Source organism: Protopterus annectens, chromosome 9.part0 (genome assembly GCF_019279795.1).
Source record: "Protopterus annectens isolate FY-2018-M chromosome 9.part0, PAN1.0, whole genome shotgun sequence".
Lineage (NCBI taxonomy): Eukaryota > Metazoa > Chordata > Ceratodontiformes > Protopteridae > Protopterus > Protopterus annectens.
Window position 1 is genome coordinate 689,284,662 of NC_056743.1, and position 19,612 is coordinate 689,304,273.

Below are 19,612 nucleotides of genomic sequence, written 5' to 3' on the forward strand. Positions count from 1 at the left end.
TATACTAGTCCTATGAGATAGATAGTTGCTAGTAATATATAACATATAGAGAATAATAATTGTGTATATATAAGTATTGAAGAACAAACCGTAAGTAAAAGAATGAGTGTAACAATTTTTATATTAGAATAATTAATATAGATTGTATAATTACTCGAGATAAGATCAGTTTGGATAAGTTCATATAATAAACTTTACTTGTAACATCTAGATTTACTGTTTTATATGATGGATGATACACAATGGTATTGTATAATGTTTGATGATTATTGAAAATGATATATATTTATTACAGATATTATTTACAGACTTATTTGAGTCTATAATAATTGTAATATATTTTAATATGTGACAGAAAAGCATGAATTTGTATTGTGGTATAAAAATGAAAGTTATGGGGAGCTCTTGCTTGTCTATATATGCTAAATGCTGTATATGATATACCGAATATATTATAAAAAGCTTTTGTATCTTTTATTTCCTTTTGCATTTTTGTAGATTTTTCTAGATTTTGGAAGTGAGTGAATAATAATTTGAATTATTTATTTTAACATTAATACATCATCTAACTTTCATGCATTTTTTGCATTTTACTTTTGAATTTCTTCTCTGTATATTGTATATATATTTCTATAGTAGTTAGTGATAGTTTGATTAGTTTGATTTGTAGTTAGCTGATCAAGATGCTCAATAAATAGCTTTAGTAGATGCTGTATAATGCAGCTAAATTTAATTTGGCTAAGAATCAATTCTAAGAATCAATAGCCAGACAAATAATGTAAAGAATAATCATCAATTTGGGACTCAATTTAGGATTGAAACTTATGATGATTATTTGAACACACATAATGAACACACACTCTGGTATAGTAGTACTGTGTCTAACTACTACTCTAACAACTACTTCTGAGAGCAGCAGACCAAGAGAGAAAAAGTATGAAATAAAAAACTTAGAATGTCCTTACATTATTACAAGGGACATAGCTAAGTATATAGATATAATCAATTCTCATTTGGAATATTTTTTTTTAACTAACAACTGTTGGAGCCATACATACCTTTGCTTGATTTTTCATTGTTTATTTTTCTGTTTAGAAGTAGTGGGCATGATAGATTTTCTATTTAATTTGCAGAGTGGAGTAACAAGTCTTTGTTATTCATATAATTTTTACAGAATCTAAGAGCTCTTTGGCTGAGCTATATGTAAGTGAAAGTTGATTACCGTTTATTTAACTTTCAGATGGCACTTGTGAGCCAGGAACCACAATTGTTTGCTCGCTCAGTAGAGGAAAATATTGCCTATGGTTTAAAAAAAACTTCTTCTGATGACATCATCCTTGCATCAAAACAAGCAAATGCACACACTTTCATTTCTGCATTGAAGGATCAGTATCAGACAGGTGAGAGAAGGCACTAGAATTACATAGTTATAAGAATCTACTTTTTTACATGGGTGGCTGTAATGATGATTGTGCATCTAGGCTCTGTTCTGTTGTACCTGTGATGCTGGGATGGGAGGAGGAGAGGTAATGAATCTAGGCATGGATAGTTTACTCTATTGAATGAAACAATGTGTATATATATATATATATATATATATATATATATATATATATAAAATGTGTGTGTGTGTGTGTGTGTGTGTATATATATATATATATATATATATATATATATATATATATATATATATATATATATATATATATATATATATATATATATATATATATATATATATATATATATATATATTATATACACACACACATATAGGGTAGTGCATTGTCACTGCTGAAGAAAATGACTCCTTTCTTTACAGTTCACTGCAAAGTCTGCAATTTTTTTCTAAGGATGGTGGAGTCCTATGAAATTATTGTGTAGTATAGATGTAATATATTACTTTCCTCTCAAAGTTTTGCACCTTTGAAATTGCCTTTGTCATAAGACTTTTAAAACGTCAGTTTGGAAATCATAAAAACAATGGGAATTGAAACCACTTTAACTGGGTTACCTGGTATTCTGGTACACATAAAAACCTGGTGCAGACCAAGGTAACAGGATGAGACCACTTCAGCTTAAGCAAGGGCTGAAGATCCATATGGGGTACAGACAGCCCTGTCTAAAGTACCATTTCAGTTTGATAAACTTGTTCTACCTGTCATTACATTAACTTAAAATCAGGAAATTACATTTAATATAACAGCGATCAGCTTCCTTTGAGGGGCACTTTGTGGTTCGTGATAGCTAGGATCCTCTTCCTGCAGAACCATATGAGTGCAATGCTTTAAAGAGGTTTAGCCCCTCTGTTTGTGGTGGGATTGTCCCCCCTTAATATCATGTGCTGTGGCATCATAAAGCTGTGTTGAGAAAAACACACTGACCCATACTCCATCATCCCTTCTTGCAGGTTGTACAGTTGATATCTCAGTCCTAGATTCACTGCCAAATACTGCTGAAAGCCTCCCAGGTCCACCTGCTTTCATAATATCACTAGCCAGGATATCAGATACCCATCCAGGACCCACACCAGAGCTGCTGCTACTTCCTGGGACAGAAGCACAACATGTTACAGTGGTAGCAGAGCTGGAATTCTTAGAGTTTGAGCTCAGCCACGTTACCCAGGGAATAGAGAATGTGGGGGCTTTATTTATGCTGGTAAGACAGAACTGGTTCAGAGATGTGCAATGGAGGGAGTACCCTGCTAAATACAGCAGTCAGAGAGGAAAGACACTTTAAAGGATAAGGAGGTCACACAATGACCAAAACTTACTTTTTCATGTAAGTCCTGCCCTGCAATGACCTCCACCCATTCCTAGACTGTTATCTTTCAACCAGACTGACAGCAGTAAGAAGGAACTAGATGGCTGCCCTCCTATGACTTTTCTTGTGAATGAGGTTAACATCCTGCTTCCCATGTTAAGTTATGTGGCTTGATGGACATTTGCAAGAAGCAGGCCCTTAAGTCTCCTAACAATATTCTGAGGTTGGGTTTGGCTCAGTGATTCTATCATTTCACTTCTACCAGTGTAGGGTTGGGACTTTGCTGCATCTTGCTACCTTCCAATTGGATAAGGAGTCAGAAGTTATATTCAGCTTTATCAACAGAGTGTAATCTTCTGCCATTTAAGGCTTTAAATTATTTCTCTCTACTGTCCCAGTATCTATCCTCTGTGGATTAGATACTAGAAATCCTGCCAGAATTCTCTGTTTCTGGGTTCAAGGAGTGTGTGAAAACAATATAAATGTGTCTTTCTCAGTGTTTTTATGTAGCCTGGTATAATTTTTATTTTGCCAGTGCTATAGCCAGGGCAGCAGCTTTAAGTATATGCCTTGGTTGAATATCTTGGCTCATACTCCTTTTCATTAGAAGCTCTGCTGGGCTATTTTAGAAGTCCTGTTCAAAGGGGACGTCCTTTTTTGTGAAACAACATGGAAAATAATTGAGGAGCTTGAGAGTAAGGGTAAGTAATTACCAACCATTGAGATAATGTATACTTTTCCATCCCTTCTGCCTTTAGATTTTCAGCCAAGCCAGCCCAACCCAGACCGTTATGAAAAAGGTCTTCCTCGTGGCAGAGGTGGCCACCTAAGTATCACTCATTGCTGCCTTCACCAGGGCCTAAACCAGGACTGGGTTTGCCCCACCTTGAACAACAATAACAAAGAAAAGGTGAGTTCAGGATATAAACACAAGAGGACATACCTTGAGAGCTTTAGGGTCCATCATTTTCACAGGCTCCCCTGCTGAATTAATTTGCTTATCTGAAGCTCTTGGAACAGTACCAGTGTCTGTTTACAAAGGCCACAGAGCTTATTTCCTGCAGAAAGAGGAATGGTGGTGATTTCCTGCTTGTTCTCCTCCTCCTCCTCATCACAACGAAGATGGTGACACTGTCCAATACTGGACCTGCTAAACTTCAACTAGTTTGCCCAGTACACAAGTTTTAATTTTTAAGCTGGTCATTATTAAGCTGGTCATCACCTTCTGGATAGATTTACTGGATGTGTTAGACACATTAGCATCTCTGTCTACACTCTACAGGAAGAGTGTCCTTAAGACAACACTATTTCAGTACAAGTTGCTACCCTTTTTCCTGTCATCTTTGCCATACATCTAGTAAAATAGTTGTATTTATAATGCACAGTCCAATGACTAGGCTGGCCATGGAGCAGCCAGTGCAGGTGCTAAAAGTCTAGCTAGAAATTAAATATCACATAGTAGGGGGTTCACTTCAGCAGCTGTATTTTTTTTTTTTTTAACTAAAATGCCACATTTTCCTAATACGGCCACTGCGTGCTCCTCTCATTCAAACACTGACTGCAAAGCTCAATCTCTCTAGTTCAAATCTGGGCTAAAATTATCATTCAGAATTACAGAGTAGTCTCTGAATAGCACCTGTTCAGCCTGACGTTGTACACACACACACACACACACACACACACACACACACACACACACGCGCGCGCACACATATGTGATATGGGCTATAAATAATTCACTTCACTTTCAAAGACTTTGTTTTATCATAAGTCAGTATGGTAGTATCCCTCCTGGCCTCCTCTTTAACCGGCCATCAAATTTCTGCCTTAGCCCTAGCAAAAGAAAACAGAGAAGAACAATACTTCCTCCTCTGCTGGGCTAAATAATGACAAACATTTGAGTTTTCTAATTCATATTCATTAGAAAAATGCATGTTAACACAAATTCTGTTATTCTAGGTTATTCTAGCTGATTTATAATCTATAAATGTTATTCTGTATGCTTTTTCTGATTAACCAGCCATTCGTTTATCCAGCCTAAGGTCCAGTCTCAGTGAGACCAGATAACAGGGAGTCTACTGTACAGCTAAAAATGTAATACAAGAAACATAATGTACTACAGCAAACCTTACTTTTCTTATTACTTCTGATTTTTTCAGACTTAAAGTGGGTAAGATGGTACTTGATAAAACAAATCATCTTCACTGACAGTGAAAATAGATCACAGCAGTTTCTTCCTGTCAAATAGGGTCACAACTCTAGTATGCACATCTAAAAATCTTTTCTTTCCTCCCCCCAGCTGACTGTCAGCTGCATATGTAAGTAGCTTTTAGGAAATTTGTTTATCAGGACATGAATGTGTTTTGCAGTATAAAAGCATACCTCACAAATTTTCAAAAGCAGGCTTACCATAAATGTTATGATACAATTCCCTTAAATCTTTATTCTGGTATAACTTTCACAAATTAATGTCATATAGCTTACATGCACATATTAAGTACATTTTGCAAACGTGGATAGTTTTAAATTGAATATGTGTGCACTTCATCCCAGTGTTCATTAAAATCAACAAATGTTTTATGATATCTTGGTAACTTGTTTTATGATATCTTGGTAACTTGACACTCTTTTTGCTCTAAATAAATTATTTTTGCTGTAAAGTTAATATTTCTTTCCAGACAATTTTATTAACCGCATCTTCACCATCAACATCATTTCTTACCTTTCAGCTTCACATTTTGTTTATTTCTTATATACAGTATGTCAGCTAACAAACAAAATATATGAAAAAATAAATAAAACTGAAGAAAAAATAACCAACCACTCGGCAATATTAACATCAACGCCTACCTTGTCAATAATCTTGTTAATGTTTTCCCTACATGTTTTTCTAACCTTCTTTCATTGTACTCCTCCACATTAAACTCACACCCTCACTTCATTTCTAACTTCTTACTCTGTCGTCATAATCCTCTTCTGCTTCCCCATAGTCACTACTCTCCCCCCCCCTTTTCTTTTACCCCTTACATCACTTTTGCCATATTTTCACTTACGAGTCTTACATGAGCCTATCAACATCTTCTTTATCCAGGTCCTCATTTCAGTCTTCATACAGGGCTTCATTCCTCCCACTTTCCACTGTCATTATCCTCCTCTTCACTTCCTATTTCATCTCTCTCCCGCCTACTCATTCTGTCCAGCACAGGCATAAAGCCTGGATACATCTGCGCTTTCCCATGTACCTTCCGAAATTCCTCCTAACATCTCATCCCACATCTTCTACAATATCGTACATTTTCAACACATATGAATTTGCTCTGTCTTCTCTCCACATCTCCAGCATTTTTTTTTCCAACAACCACCCTTCCTTTTTCACTGTGAACAGTATTCCCTACTATCTCTGCAAAAATCCCCATTGTACATACATCCCTTGCCAGGCCACAAGGCATTAACTTTCTCACCCTTCCAGGCCTCCTTCCAAAACCTTACCTCTCCCCAACTTTCATCCTGCTCAACCCCAACGTCCCTTCGACGTCTCCATTGCCACTCTACCCTGTTCCTGCCAAAGATGTTTATAAATTTATTTATTTTATTATTTATTTTATTTTTATTTTACATTTGTTGATTGGGGATGTCTGACTGAGCCGAGGCCCTTTTTCAGCAGAGGCCCAGGGAGAAAAGCTCCAAACTAATACAGAACAAAATTAAGCTAAGATAATACAAACACTATAACATTTCATAGTAATTTACGATCACATACAGTAAGTGTAAAATAATTCGTTTCAAAAAACAAGCAGCAGTACAGAAATACAAATGTTTAATATATATATATATATATATATATATATATATATATATATATATATATATATATATATATATAGTGTATCCTATCCAAAGTCTTAAGAGGTATTTACAGAGAAAGGAAGGAAAATAAAAGTGTAGAGGTGACTTGGAGGGAAGAAGGAGAGAGTAGGTCAAAGGTAGTATAGGTTGGTTATAAGAGGAAACAGTGGAGAGTAAGGAGAGAGGTATAAGTTAGTTAGATGAGTATATTCAGATGAGTAAATTACCCCTGCTCTACCTTTCTGAGCTCATCCTCATTCCATTCCTTCCAAAATTTTCCTCCCATCCTCTGCACTTCCTCATTCCCTTCCTTTAGCCTGCTCCCGTAGTCATTTAATCAACCCACCATAAAATAACCATTCCCCCTTCCCTATCACAACTCTCCTTAATCACTACACTCCAGCCTGATACCTCCCTGCTGACCTCTAACCACATCCTTTACCTTTTCTAACCCCCCTCAAGACAAGGGCCATACCTCTTTCTTCCACACACTGTACTTCTCCTTCATAAACATCCAAACATCCTGAAAGAAGCTCCATTAAACTTATTCTATCCACCCTTCCCTTCTCCCTGCGTACCGCTATACATACACACACACACACACACACACACACACACACACACACACACACACACACACACACACACATGTATCCCTCTCTGACTTTTTAAAATTATTTCCCTTTGCTCATCTATTTCTCCTAATTCCCATCTTACCCACCTCAAACCCTTGTGCTGCACCCCCCTCAGCCATTCAGCCATGTTCATTACTGCCACATGTCTCATCGTATGAGGCATTCCCTTTCTCCCTTTTGTCTTCAAATCTGCATCTTTTCATTTGCTATTTGATTTTTCCTATCCCCCATAAAAGCATCTCACACAACCTTTGCACTTTTCCAATTGTCACCTTACTCATGCATGCCTCCCTGTATATATCACATATAGAAAGATCAGAGCTCTTACTACTACAGTTCTCACTGTGTAAACACCCTCCCTGAGTAACAATCCAGTAATTTCCTAATTTTCTGCTTTATCATCTTAATTCTTCCTTTATGATTCCTCCACTGTACCACACACCCTAAATCCTGCATATTTATCTCCCCCTCAAATCATTGTACCTATCCCCCTTTTATCCCATTCGCAAACAATAACCACTATGGATTTTTGGGATGAATTTTAAGCCCCAGCTCCTACTCATATTTACTAAAGATATCCAGGATGAGAGGTAGCTGGCTGTCAACATTTTCTTATAAAAACATACAATCATTCACAATGCAATGCATAATCCTCCTTCCCCTAATTCTCTCTGTTTTAGCCATCACATTCCGTAACTTTTGTGTAAGAGTGTCTGTAACTATCAAAAATAAGCTTGAGGAAAGAAGACACCCTTGCCTTACTCCGCTCCACAGAGCCACCCTTTCTAACCACCCCTTGTTTACCAAAACCCAATACATGATTTCCTGTACAGCTCCTTCACCCCCATAATCCACATCCCCTCTCCTACCATCCTCCTTGGAAAATGTCAAAAAGAAATTCCAGTCTTATGCTATGGAAAGCTTTTTCTTTGTCCATCAATACCACCCTGTCTTTCCTCCCACTGTCAGTTCTGCCCACTGTACAGAATTCAGTAATGATCTCCAGTGATCTGCAGGTTTTCTCCCGTTAAGAGAATCCACCTGATCATCTTGTATCACCCCCGAGAAACCACTTCTCTAGTCTTTTTGCTAGTATCCTAGCAAATATTTTCTTATTTGCATTTCATAATGAAATTGGCCTATAATTCTGGGACTCAAACATAAATGTCACCTAATATATCGACTCAAGCAGTTCCTCCTTCCTTATAATGTCATCAAACGTCCGAGTCAATTGGTCTGGATGCTTACTATTTTTTATATAAAACTCCGTTGCATATCCATCTGACCATCCAGCCTTCCCACTCTCACTATGTAGTTGCCTCCACTGTCTGTCCCACCCCATTAACCTTTTTGGCTCCACCCTCTTGTCCTTATACCTCCCACTCCCACCTCCGAAACAGCCCTAAACTAATCTTCATGTAATTTTGCATACAGCCTTTTAAGTCTTTTCTAATTTCCCCAGTCCTAAATACCCCCCCCCAACTCTCTTACTCTATGTCACACAGGTCTTCCTACTCTGGACTTTCAGTTTCCAGTATAAGTTTATATTGACCTCTTCCCAACTGTCGCTTTCATGTTGGTACATGAATAAAAGAGTCTCTGTGGGTTCTGTTTAAGCAGCTTTATTAAACACATTACTATAAAGCTTATTTGACTATGACTAAGTAACTTTTATACAAACTAACTGCTGTGATCATACTTGCTTACACACTGGCTGTTTCTTCAAAATTGCATTAGGGATTGCACGTCCTTGCATGCTTCCTTAAAGACATAGCGCACACACACTACACTCTGATCTACACAACCCCCCCTCCATTTCCACTTCCATCTGCACCGTCAAATCCTTTCATTCCCTCAAATGACTGTTAAGCTGCGCCATGTCATCTTCTAACTCCTTCTTCACTACCTGTATCCTGCTTTGCAACCTAAGCGATCTTTCTTAATGTCCACTTATTTTCTCTACTTCATATTTTCTTCTCATTTGGCCTGTTTGTTCCATTATTTACCTGTCCACTCTGTTTTTATTCCTTTCATATTCTTATGCTCCACCCCACTTCTTCCTCTGCATTATTCTTTCATATCTGCTTCAGCATTTCCTGCTTCCATCCTACCTGAATAACATCTGAAAAGTGCCCTGGATTTGATAACCATCTCCTTCTCCTAACATTGGTCTCCACATCACAATCTAATACCACTGTACTGTGGTCTGACAGCTCCCTCGTCATTATTTCATATCCCTTGTTTCCCCCATCTTTCTGTCTAACCAAACTTATCCAGCCTATTCACTTGTCTCTCCCTCCTTCCCTGAAGAAGTAAATCTACTCTCCTTCCTCAAAAACTCTCAGTATATCCACCAAGCCTAACTTATCCAACCCTTTTTGGAAAGTTCTATGACATCCTCTATGAAACTCATTTCTGGCTCTATTACTACATTAGAGTCCTTCCCAACACAATTCTGCCCCTCTAATATTTTCTATACTGCCTATACACTCCTAAGTAAGTTCTTTTCTGTCCTTATTTAGTCCAGGAAGTGCTGTTAATGCTATTCCCATTCCCTCCTATTCCTACCTTCCCACCACCTGTCTCCCTTTAGAGTTCTACCTAAACTCCTCACACTAACCTCCCAATTTCCCTCTTGCACATTCTCATATCTAACCATGTAATCCCCTTCTTTTAATTTTCATGTCTCTTTTTTCATCTTCAATTCCTGAAAAATGATATCCCAGCCTTAATTATTTTATTAATTAACCACTCTCTCTTTCTCTCAGCATTGATCATATATTCTAAGTAGCTCATATAAAACCTCTGAAAATTCACGAATAGAAGAAAACCGCACACAACTGGACAGTGACTTGAATATGCTTAATGTGTGATCCAAGCACAAAAGATCAATTTTACCAATACCAGATCAGTTTATCCAACAATGAATCCCAACACCTGCATAAATATACCCTTAAAAATCATATGATCACATTTGTATCATCTGGCATATGCCTGCATCACAAACAAATTAAGTAATTACAAAAATAAAAAAATACAAATAAAAAGTATTTAGGAATCATGCTTACTCTAACCTTAGGGAATATGGATGTGAAACAGCTGCATTTAGCCTTGATGTTATAAATTCTGATGTATTTGTACATAACCATTATATACAAAATGCAGTACATGCTTTTAATAACTTAACTTGGGGTAGTAAAATGCTAATGTTGCACACAGCAGTATGGTCACCATAGACCTCAATAAATAAACTAAAACATCTGAAAAATAGCATTGTGACAGTTGCTGTCAAAAAATGTCATTAAGGTCAGGGGAAAATAGTACCCCCATTTTGACAATCAGAATAATTCCTTCCAATTAAATTTTTGTTGTTAAAAGAACTCAGCTTGCTGTTTACCAATACATTTGAAAATGCCTATAAATGAAAAAAATTGCTTTAGAATATTGTAAAATGTATCTATACAATACATTAGTTAGTTTTTTTACATCTAATGTCATTAAGGTATTCCCCAATCTTTAACCTAAAGGGTCTGGACATTTGATCTATGTAAAAAGCACCCCATATGCAACTCACTAAATAAATAATCCATGATATAGCACATATAATGAGAGAATGAATCTTAGAACAACTATGTCTATTGACTTAATGTAAAAAAATTTAGTTTGAACAAGAGGAGTATAAACATTGCAGTTTCCGCAGGGAAAGCAACCTGTAGGTGTGTTGTAACTCTTTATACTATGTCCTGTGGTGGTTATAATAATTATGTTCCTTTAATATTTATTTGATTTAGATGTTTTTTCCAGTATGTAAAACGTATTGAATCTGGTAGTATAGAATTCAAAAATTGATCCTGCTATTTCTGTCAATGTGATTGTATCACTAATTTAAGTCTTTGAATGTTACTATCAATGTAGTAATCTTAAACCCATAACCACAGAAACGCACAGTGCTCAGAAAACCAAAATCCAGTAAATCGTCTCAGCAGAGATGTTCAAGTGGACTCCAGTGAGAAATGACAATATGAACAAGCAGCTTTATTAAAAACCACACAATGCACCCACTAAAGCCCAATGTTAGCAGGTAACTAAAAGAACTGCAAAAGTACTAACACAAAGTTAGTGCACCAAAGGTTAAGCCCTTTCATCCCTAGTAGTATTTAGGGCTTCATCAGAACCTAAAAAAAACTAGTGCACTACCTCACAATTTAAAATGCCTAACTCGTCACTTAATAAATATACAACGAAATCTAGTAATGAACCCAGACACAGATAATGCAATATTCTTCTGTTATTCCCATTAATGTTGTAAGCGAGTTGTAAGAGAGTTGTCCTAGGCATAAGATCAACCTCCATCTTTACCTTATTTAGTAATTCACACTTGTATTCATTTTAAACAGATCTGTGGTATGAATCCCTAGAATTTCTCTGATACTCTTCATCAGATTAATATATTTGGTATATATAAACTGAAATTTTGGCATACTACTTTTCATGTGGGTTGGATAACCGCTAGATGCCAACAATAAAGAATTTCTCAAAAATGGTGTGTGATGTAAACAGGTCTGCAGGACCCCATCTGTAAGCCATTTAACATTCACATTTAGAAAGTCTATAATGAACATCAAATCTAGTCTTGTTGATATAGCACAGTAATTCATGCAGTGATTACCTGGACCCTGACCACACCATCCAGACATTACTGAGAAAATGGCACCACATCAACATGTTCGATAAAAAATATTTTTATCACCATTGTAAATATATATACCCTGTAAAGAGACCTGCTTATATTGGAGGAAAAGATCCCATTGCTGTACCTCTCAGCTGTAAATAACATTCCCTTTGGTAGCATAATAAAATCTCTAATTAGTACCAATTCCACAAGCTGGACAAGAACATCATTAAATTCAAAGGTGTAAATCTTCTCTATGCAAAGTGCTACAAGACCCAGTTGTTGTTTGATGTTGGTATACACTGATGTCATATCTAAAGTACAAAACAAATTATGTGTTTGGAATCTACCTTACCAAAAGAGTGCTGAAGCAGTGTGGCAAAATCAAAAGTAGGAGCAGCGAGAGCCACACTGGAGACAATCCAAATGACACCCAAAGGGAACCAATTCACTATTTTTAATAGTTAAGTGCGCTGCTTTTATCTGATAGAACAGACTCCATCACAATTACTAGTTGATAAAGTCTGTTTTATCAGATGAAGACACTTAACTATTAAAAACTATTTAAACTGGTTCCCTTTGAATGTTGTATAGATTGTCTACAGTATTGTTTATATTGCTGTTAATCTGTAGATTAGCCATAAACTGCAAAAAAAAAAAAAAACTGTTGTATCCTGAATCCTAGATAGAGCAATGTCTGGGAACAGTTTTAAGCAGCCTTCCAAATAATTTGAAATTGGTTCTGTGAAAGACTCAATACATTTCACTATTGGTCTTCCTAGAGGATTTTCAATGGACTTGTGCATCATGGATAAAAACATAAAGAAACTGAGGTCTGGGATGTATAACCTATTGTTCCTGACTCAATGCATTTCATATTGTGCCCTGATCAACCTGGTAAGATTGAAATTCTTGCATTACTTTCAGAAAAAAATAGGTTGGGTCAAAATTTTACCCTAAAGAATAAGTTACATGTAATAATTACTGTAAAACCTTATGATCATATTAAAGAACATGCAACAAAACCTCAACCCCTCCCTTATTTGCTTGACAAATAATTCATTGTTAGACTTCAAATTATGTAAAACCAGTCTGTGTTGCTTACTGATATTATGTTTCTTGGGACAAAATAAGATCAGATTAACTTGAATATCTTTCATAATACTAATTTGAAAAGCTCTAACAGCTGGGTGACAGGGTAGGGTGAATTTGAGTTCCGTATTGCACAGCTTATAAACAAAGGGATTGTGTCTAAATTGAGAGATCTCATTGCCCCACCCCCTCCTTCACAGCTTTCATTAGGCCAGTCATTGAATGTAATGCATCCTTTGGCTTGTATCTGTTCATACACATGCAACAACTGGAACCCCCACTGAGATACCTTACTAAAAGGATACAAGGCCTAAACAACATGTGCTACATGTATTGACTCAAAGCCCTGTCACTATGCTCGATATCCTAAATACTGCTAAGAGGTGACTCGTGTTTGGCATACAAGGCATCCTCCAAACCATTGATGATGGATTTACTGCACATCAGCAAGTCAGGTGGCATCAGACATACTCAGTATAGGGAGATAAACCTCTTCTGTAACATCAACAGGATGGTTTGAAAGGGCAGATATATCTCACAGAGGCTACTGTTGCTATGGAACAAATTCCCCACCCACAAAAACAAAGTTCATCCCTATTCATATTCAGGCACAACTTTGATCTATGGATGGGAAACAGATAATTTACCCCAGGACTGCTCTCTGTACTAATAATGGACTGAGGCAGCTCCTAAATGCTTTGCCTTTGTTCCATGCATGGGTCCCCTCAAATTATCTGTGTTATGGTCTCAGTTATTTTCTTTAGGGTTAATATGTAATTATCAACAATCTGATGGGGGAGGCCAACCTAGAATCAAATGGGATAGGTTATTTCAAGCACAAAAAGGAAAACTGGTTAGACTTAAAATGGCCTGTAAGGGTAGCTAGGTAGTACTTGCCTATGAGCCTATGAAATGTATGCTGTACCAAGTCATTAGAAGTAGGACATTTATCTTTAAACCACAATTTCAAATTAAGTAACCCATGAAAAAGTTTTAAGTCCATTACAAAATCAAATTATGAGACAGTTTGTCAGCACAAAAGATAATCTTTTTACTTTTTAATTTACTTTTTACTTTATTGTTGTAATAATTCAGTTTGTTTGAGATGCAGGCATATGTCACATGATACAGTTCTGATCAATGTTTTTTAAGGGTATATTTTTGCAGGTGCAGTGATTCATGTCGGATAAACTGAGAAAGCTGATTTGATATCGGAGAAACTTGTCTTGCGTTTTTGGATTACCCAGTAAACTTATTCAGGACACCATCAAGGTGTGTGCTGGTTTCTCTTTTGCTGGATTTACTGTTGGCTTTAACTTTGCTCCACTACTGATGTAACAGCTGTGCACAGATTTTGGATCTATTAACGTAAAACAGTGTTGCAACAGGAAACACACTCAGCTTTGGTGTAGAAGGGTGTGGGTTCTATACCCATACCAGGTAGATTGCTGACACTGGGGGAGGGGATCACTCCTGAGTTTGCTGTCCTTCAGATGAGACATTAAACCAAGGCCCCATCTGCCTGAGTTGGTGATAGCTGATGTAGATGTAAAAGATTCCACGGCAAATATTGAAAAAAAAGGGAAGTTTCCTGATGCCCTGGCCAAATTCCTTTAGTCATAAATGCCACATTGGTTTTCTTTTGAAATGAGGCCACTAACATAGTGAGCCTAAGCCAGTCAGCAAAGGATAACTTCTTTCACAACTTTGCTTTCCACCTCCCAAGTGAGACTAGGTCCTTTGAACCCTTGAGTCCATGGTGTTGATCGATGCACCATCTAAGCCTTTCAGTTGCGAAGAATGCCCATCTCTGGTAGCCATTAATGAAGATGGCTGTCCAAGTTACCATCATCTTGCCCTGCCTTATTACCAACCAGCCTAACAAACAGCACCCTTTCCTAAATTTTCCATAACCCTTAATTAATTATTAACTCTTTACGGTCTGTTTTGCTTGTTTATTACTGTGGCAGTTTGCCTGTGGTATTTTCAAAAAATCATTTTTAACTTTCACACCAAATCTCAAAGCAAGCATCTCTGTTCCTTTCTAATCTTTCATCAACCCCTAGAGTGACTTTTTTTATTTTCATTTCCTTTTTCCATGATCCGCTTTTAGTTAACAGGGAACAACCCCCTTAACTTGCATTCCATGTATACCCTAACTACTTAAAATGACATTCCCTGTCATTCTAATTATCGCCCCCTTGTTAGTTTTATAAAAGAAAAAAGTAATTTAACCCAATACTTATTACTTAATTAAAACATTCATAAAAATCATATTTCCTCTGATTCATTTCACTGGTTTGTGAACTGCTGCAAAACACGCACTGTTTAATGTGCACTGTCCAGCACTTTATTCCTTTAAATATTTAATATCATTATCTATGTGTATATGCAAGTATATTTTCAGCTCTGATTCTGCCATCTTAACTCCCCTCTTGCTTCATTACACAAATAAGTTGAATTCTCCTGCTTACTTAGAACTGTACTAAAATCTCTGTGTTCTTCCTTTTATTCCTGATTTAATAAAACTAAGCTAACCTTAATGAAATCACATGGCATTTGTACTGTCACATTGTCGATTTTAACATTGTGCACCAGCTTCATGCAGAGTAGCATAACAATATCTAACAATAATAATAGCATAAATTATTAAAAACATTTTTACAATAAGTAGAATTTCTCTTATGTTGTCCAGTCAAATGTTTTTTTTCAAAAGTCAGTCCCCCATGACCCATTATTTTCAGTCCCTCACTGTAGGCACAGAAAGGTACAGTTGTATAAGTGAACTTACTGTAACAGTAGATACTTTAATAAATCAGTGTTGTAATAGCCTAAGCCATATGGGTCTCATCCCCTGCCAAGAGGCCAGTTTTGCAAAGCTTAAGGGCACCTTTGCGTGTTCTAACTGTTGGGAATTTGAGCAGAGATCCATGTAAAAAGACAGAGCTCCAAACCTTTCAGAACTTTCTTGTCTTAAAAAGAGAGGTGATAGCTCTGAAAAGGGAAAAAGTTGCTAGGAAGCACAACACCATTGTAAATGTATACGTAAAGAAATGTACATCCACACCCTGACAATATAAAAAAACACCAAAAGAAAGGAGACTGGAGCGAGGGTATGGCTACTGTAACAGGATTCTAGTAAAACACCTGTTATTATGGTAAGATTACACATACAAACTGTACTGTGTTTGACATTAGATTACTGTTGCTGTAGCCTGAATTATTTGGGTGGATTACCACAGCTTAGAAATCACTTAAGAATCTAGGAGCCCTTGGAAAATGGTCCTAGCAAAACCGTTCTGAACCTGGAAAAGGAATTCAGTTTATAGTGCTTTGTAAAGTATGTACAGAGGACCAAACTGCTGCTTCTAGAATACTTATAGAATCTACCACTTTCCAGAAGGCCAGCAATTAAGCCAAAGCCCCAGTGGAATGGGCCCTAACCTTGCCTGGAAATGGCTTGTTACAATGAGAACAGCAAAAAGAATTAGCATGAGACAACCATCTCGAGACTGACTGTTTTGACACAGCTTATCCATTTCTCTTACCTTCAAAGGAGACAAACAACTGATGGTCTAACCTGAATGATTGAATTTTGTCTAGGTAGTATCTCAGCTGCCTGTGGACATAGAATATGAAGGCTTTTTTCTTCCTTGTTTTGGGGTTCAGGAAGAAAGATGGAGATTAATAGACTGGCTGAAGGTAAACTCGAAGAAAACTATAGGCATAAAATAAGGATTAGCTCTCATAGAAACCCTGACCCTTGTGCAAACTGAAGTAGGACTGACTCGATGTAAGAGCTTGTTACTCAGATAAACTTCAGGCAGATATCAGAGCACTGAATCTTCCATGTAAAAACCTCAAATCAGCCTGATGAGCAGGCTCAAATGGAAAAAGAATAAGCTTTTCAAACACAAAGTTAAGATCCTAAGGACAAGTTACCTGTTTTCTGGGTAGAAAGATGTGCAAAATGGTTTTCAAAAACAGCTTCACTGGAGGGCATTTATAAAAGGAGGGAGGGGAATCACAGCGTTGCCAAGCCAAAAAGACCAACAAACAACTATTGATAGAGATGTAAGAAAGACCAGAAGACAATAACTCACACACATAGTCAGAAACTAGAGACAACTGGGCCTTAACAGTGTTCGGTTCTGGGAGTGGCACCCACTAGAAAATCTTTTCCACTTGCACATATATGATTTCCTAGATGCAGTTTTTTGTCCACCTTCAATACTTGCTGCACATCCTGAGAAAAAATGTGCCATAATTCTGTCATCCAGACAGTTAATTGCAGAGTCTTCAGATTGGGGTGCATCGGACACCCCGTCTTCTCTGAGTGAATGCATCTGTGGAGAATACTGTGGTAATTGCCCATGACCAGTTTCAAAAGATGGAAAGCCACTGTTGCCTGAGCCAAAACGGGGTCATCACCACAGACTTCAGGGAGTCCTGCTGGATCTTTAAAAGAAACCCTGGGTAAGGATGGAAAAGCATAGATGAACATTTCTCATCCATTGTAATGAGAATTCATCTGTCTTCTAAGCCTGTTTGCAAGGAATCCAGTAGCTGTATTTCTTTAGTTGTCTGTATTTCTTTAGTTGTCTCTTCTAAGAGGAGGCAAACCGATCTTGAGGTATTCCCAACAGTTGGATCAATTCTTGTAAGTCCCCAGGATGAAGTTTCCATTTGTGGGGTCTGTCTTCGTCCTTTTTAGCTTGTCAGATAGTGTTTTGCTCTGATGGAATAGAGTCAAATTGAGCTGAGTTACTACATCCCAGCCTTTCACAGCAAGACTGCACAGGGGGTACCCCCTGTTTGCTTATGTACCACATAACTGTGGTGTCTGAAAACCTGCAGAGGTCCTGAAGACCAGAAATGATTTAGGCCTTTCACATCATTTATTACTGCCATTATGTCTTTCACATTTATATACTTTTTTCTGTCATGTTCATTCAACAGACCTTGCACTCTCACACCGTTGGAAATCACTCCCCATGACAAGTCTGAAGTATCTGTTATGACACATTGAAGAGGAGACCAAAGGGAGAATGGGAGACATGGATTTGGAGAGAAATGGTGTACCTACCAAGGAACCTCCCAACTCTCAACCCTCAATATAGGGATCTGATAAGATAAGGGGAGAAGATGTTGAGTCCAGACTGACCTGAGGTTTCTCTGGATTTTTTTCATGTGAAATCAGGCCAGGGGAATCATACGAATCATGGAAGTCATGTATACCAGAATCATGAGGAACTCCCGGACAAATACCTGGTTTGACTGGAAAAACTCAGAAAGAACTTTCAGAACATTTCTTGCTTGTCTGGAATAAGAAAGATTCTTCCCAGTACAGCATCTAGAAGACATCTTAGGAAAACAGTTCTGTCAGATGGGATGAGAAAGGGTTTGTGTAATCTCACTTGAAAATCCAGACCAAATAGAAGTTGCTAAGTACTTGCTAAAGACCCTTGACAACTGGAGAAAGAGTCTACAAATATAAGGCAATCATCCAAATATTGAATAATGTAAATAGCTTGAAGTCTGCAATAAGCAATTTCTGTAACACTTTATAACTACCCTTGGAGCAATAAACTGTCCAAAGGCTAAGACCAAGAACTGATAATGTGAGCCAGATACAGAGAAGATTAAGAAATGTCTGAAATGCATATCAATAGTGATGTGATGGTCAGCATCTTTTAAGTCTATCTTTACCAGAACAGCTAATAAAGGGACAAGAGGTAACATGGTCTGAATGGATAACATTTTGTACTTTGGGACCCTGATAAAAGTGTAAGAAAGGAGAGGTCTAGCACAGGCCTCCATTTCCCTTCTTTGGCACCAGAAAAATCATTGAATAAAACCCTTTACTCATCTGGCAGCACTCGTTCTGTTATACAGTACAAAAATGTGAAGCAGAAGTGGAGGAAACAAGGAGTCTTGATTTACTGTGCAGGTAGGAATCCTGTGGAAAGGGGGGAGGGATTCCCACTGCCAAGTGTACCCCATGTGGAATTACCTTTAGAATTCATTTGCCTGAAACATTCTAGTATGACACAGGGAGATGTCTCAAAAAGAAAGTGAGAGATTGCCGGGGTGGGGGTGACAGAGGCCACTAGTTATTCAGACAATTTGGATTGTCTTTGATTTTTGGAGTCACCGTGCTCCTTGAATTGCTATTTGAAAAAGGGTGGATGGAACATTTTTAGGGAGTTGAGGTGAATAGAACATTTTTATTTACTTTAAAAAAGGAAGGTTAGAAGATTTGGGTCATCTCTTGAATCAGTTTTCACCTCTTATCAAATCTATTAAGCACCTCAACAGCAGAAGGGCTAACATTGCTTCTTTGCACAGGGGAGAATTTTAAAATCTGAGTTTTAACATCTTCAAGATTTTAAACAGGAAGCCAAGCAAATCTTCAGATGACTGACCCAGAAGGAGAAGCCCTGGAATCAACAACATCATGCAAACACATTAAGGCATGTTTAATTACATGAGATGCAGATGGTAAAGAGACATTCAAAGACCTTCTCACCACTGATAAGAGAAGGTTAATGGTTAGCTGTTTCATGTTCTCGAAAGACAGACATAGAACCTTTAAAATGTGAGC

At 37.4% G+C, this 19,612-nt stretch overlaps 1 protein-coding gene across 3 annotated transcripts in view; it reads left to right on the forward strand.

The window, feature by feature from the left end:
* Nucleotides 1-19,612, forward strand: part of LOC122811451 (ABC-type oligopeptide transporter ABCB9-like) — a 184,903-nt gene that overhangs the window by 150,726 nt on the left and 14,565 nt on the right. For all 3 annotated transcript variants that reach the window (XM_044083301.1, XM_044083300.1, XM_044083302.1), the window contains exon 10: nt 1,241-1,400. In XM_044083301.1, the coding sequence (XP_043939236.1) occupies nt 1,241-1,400 (160 nt within the window). The remainder of the gene's footprint in view (nt 1-1,240; nt 1,401-19,612) is intronic.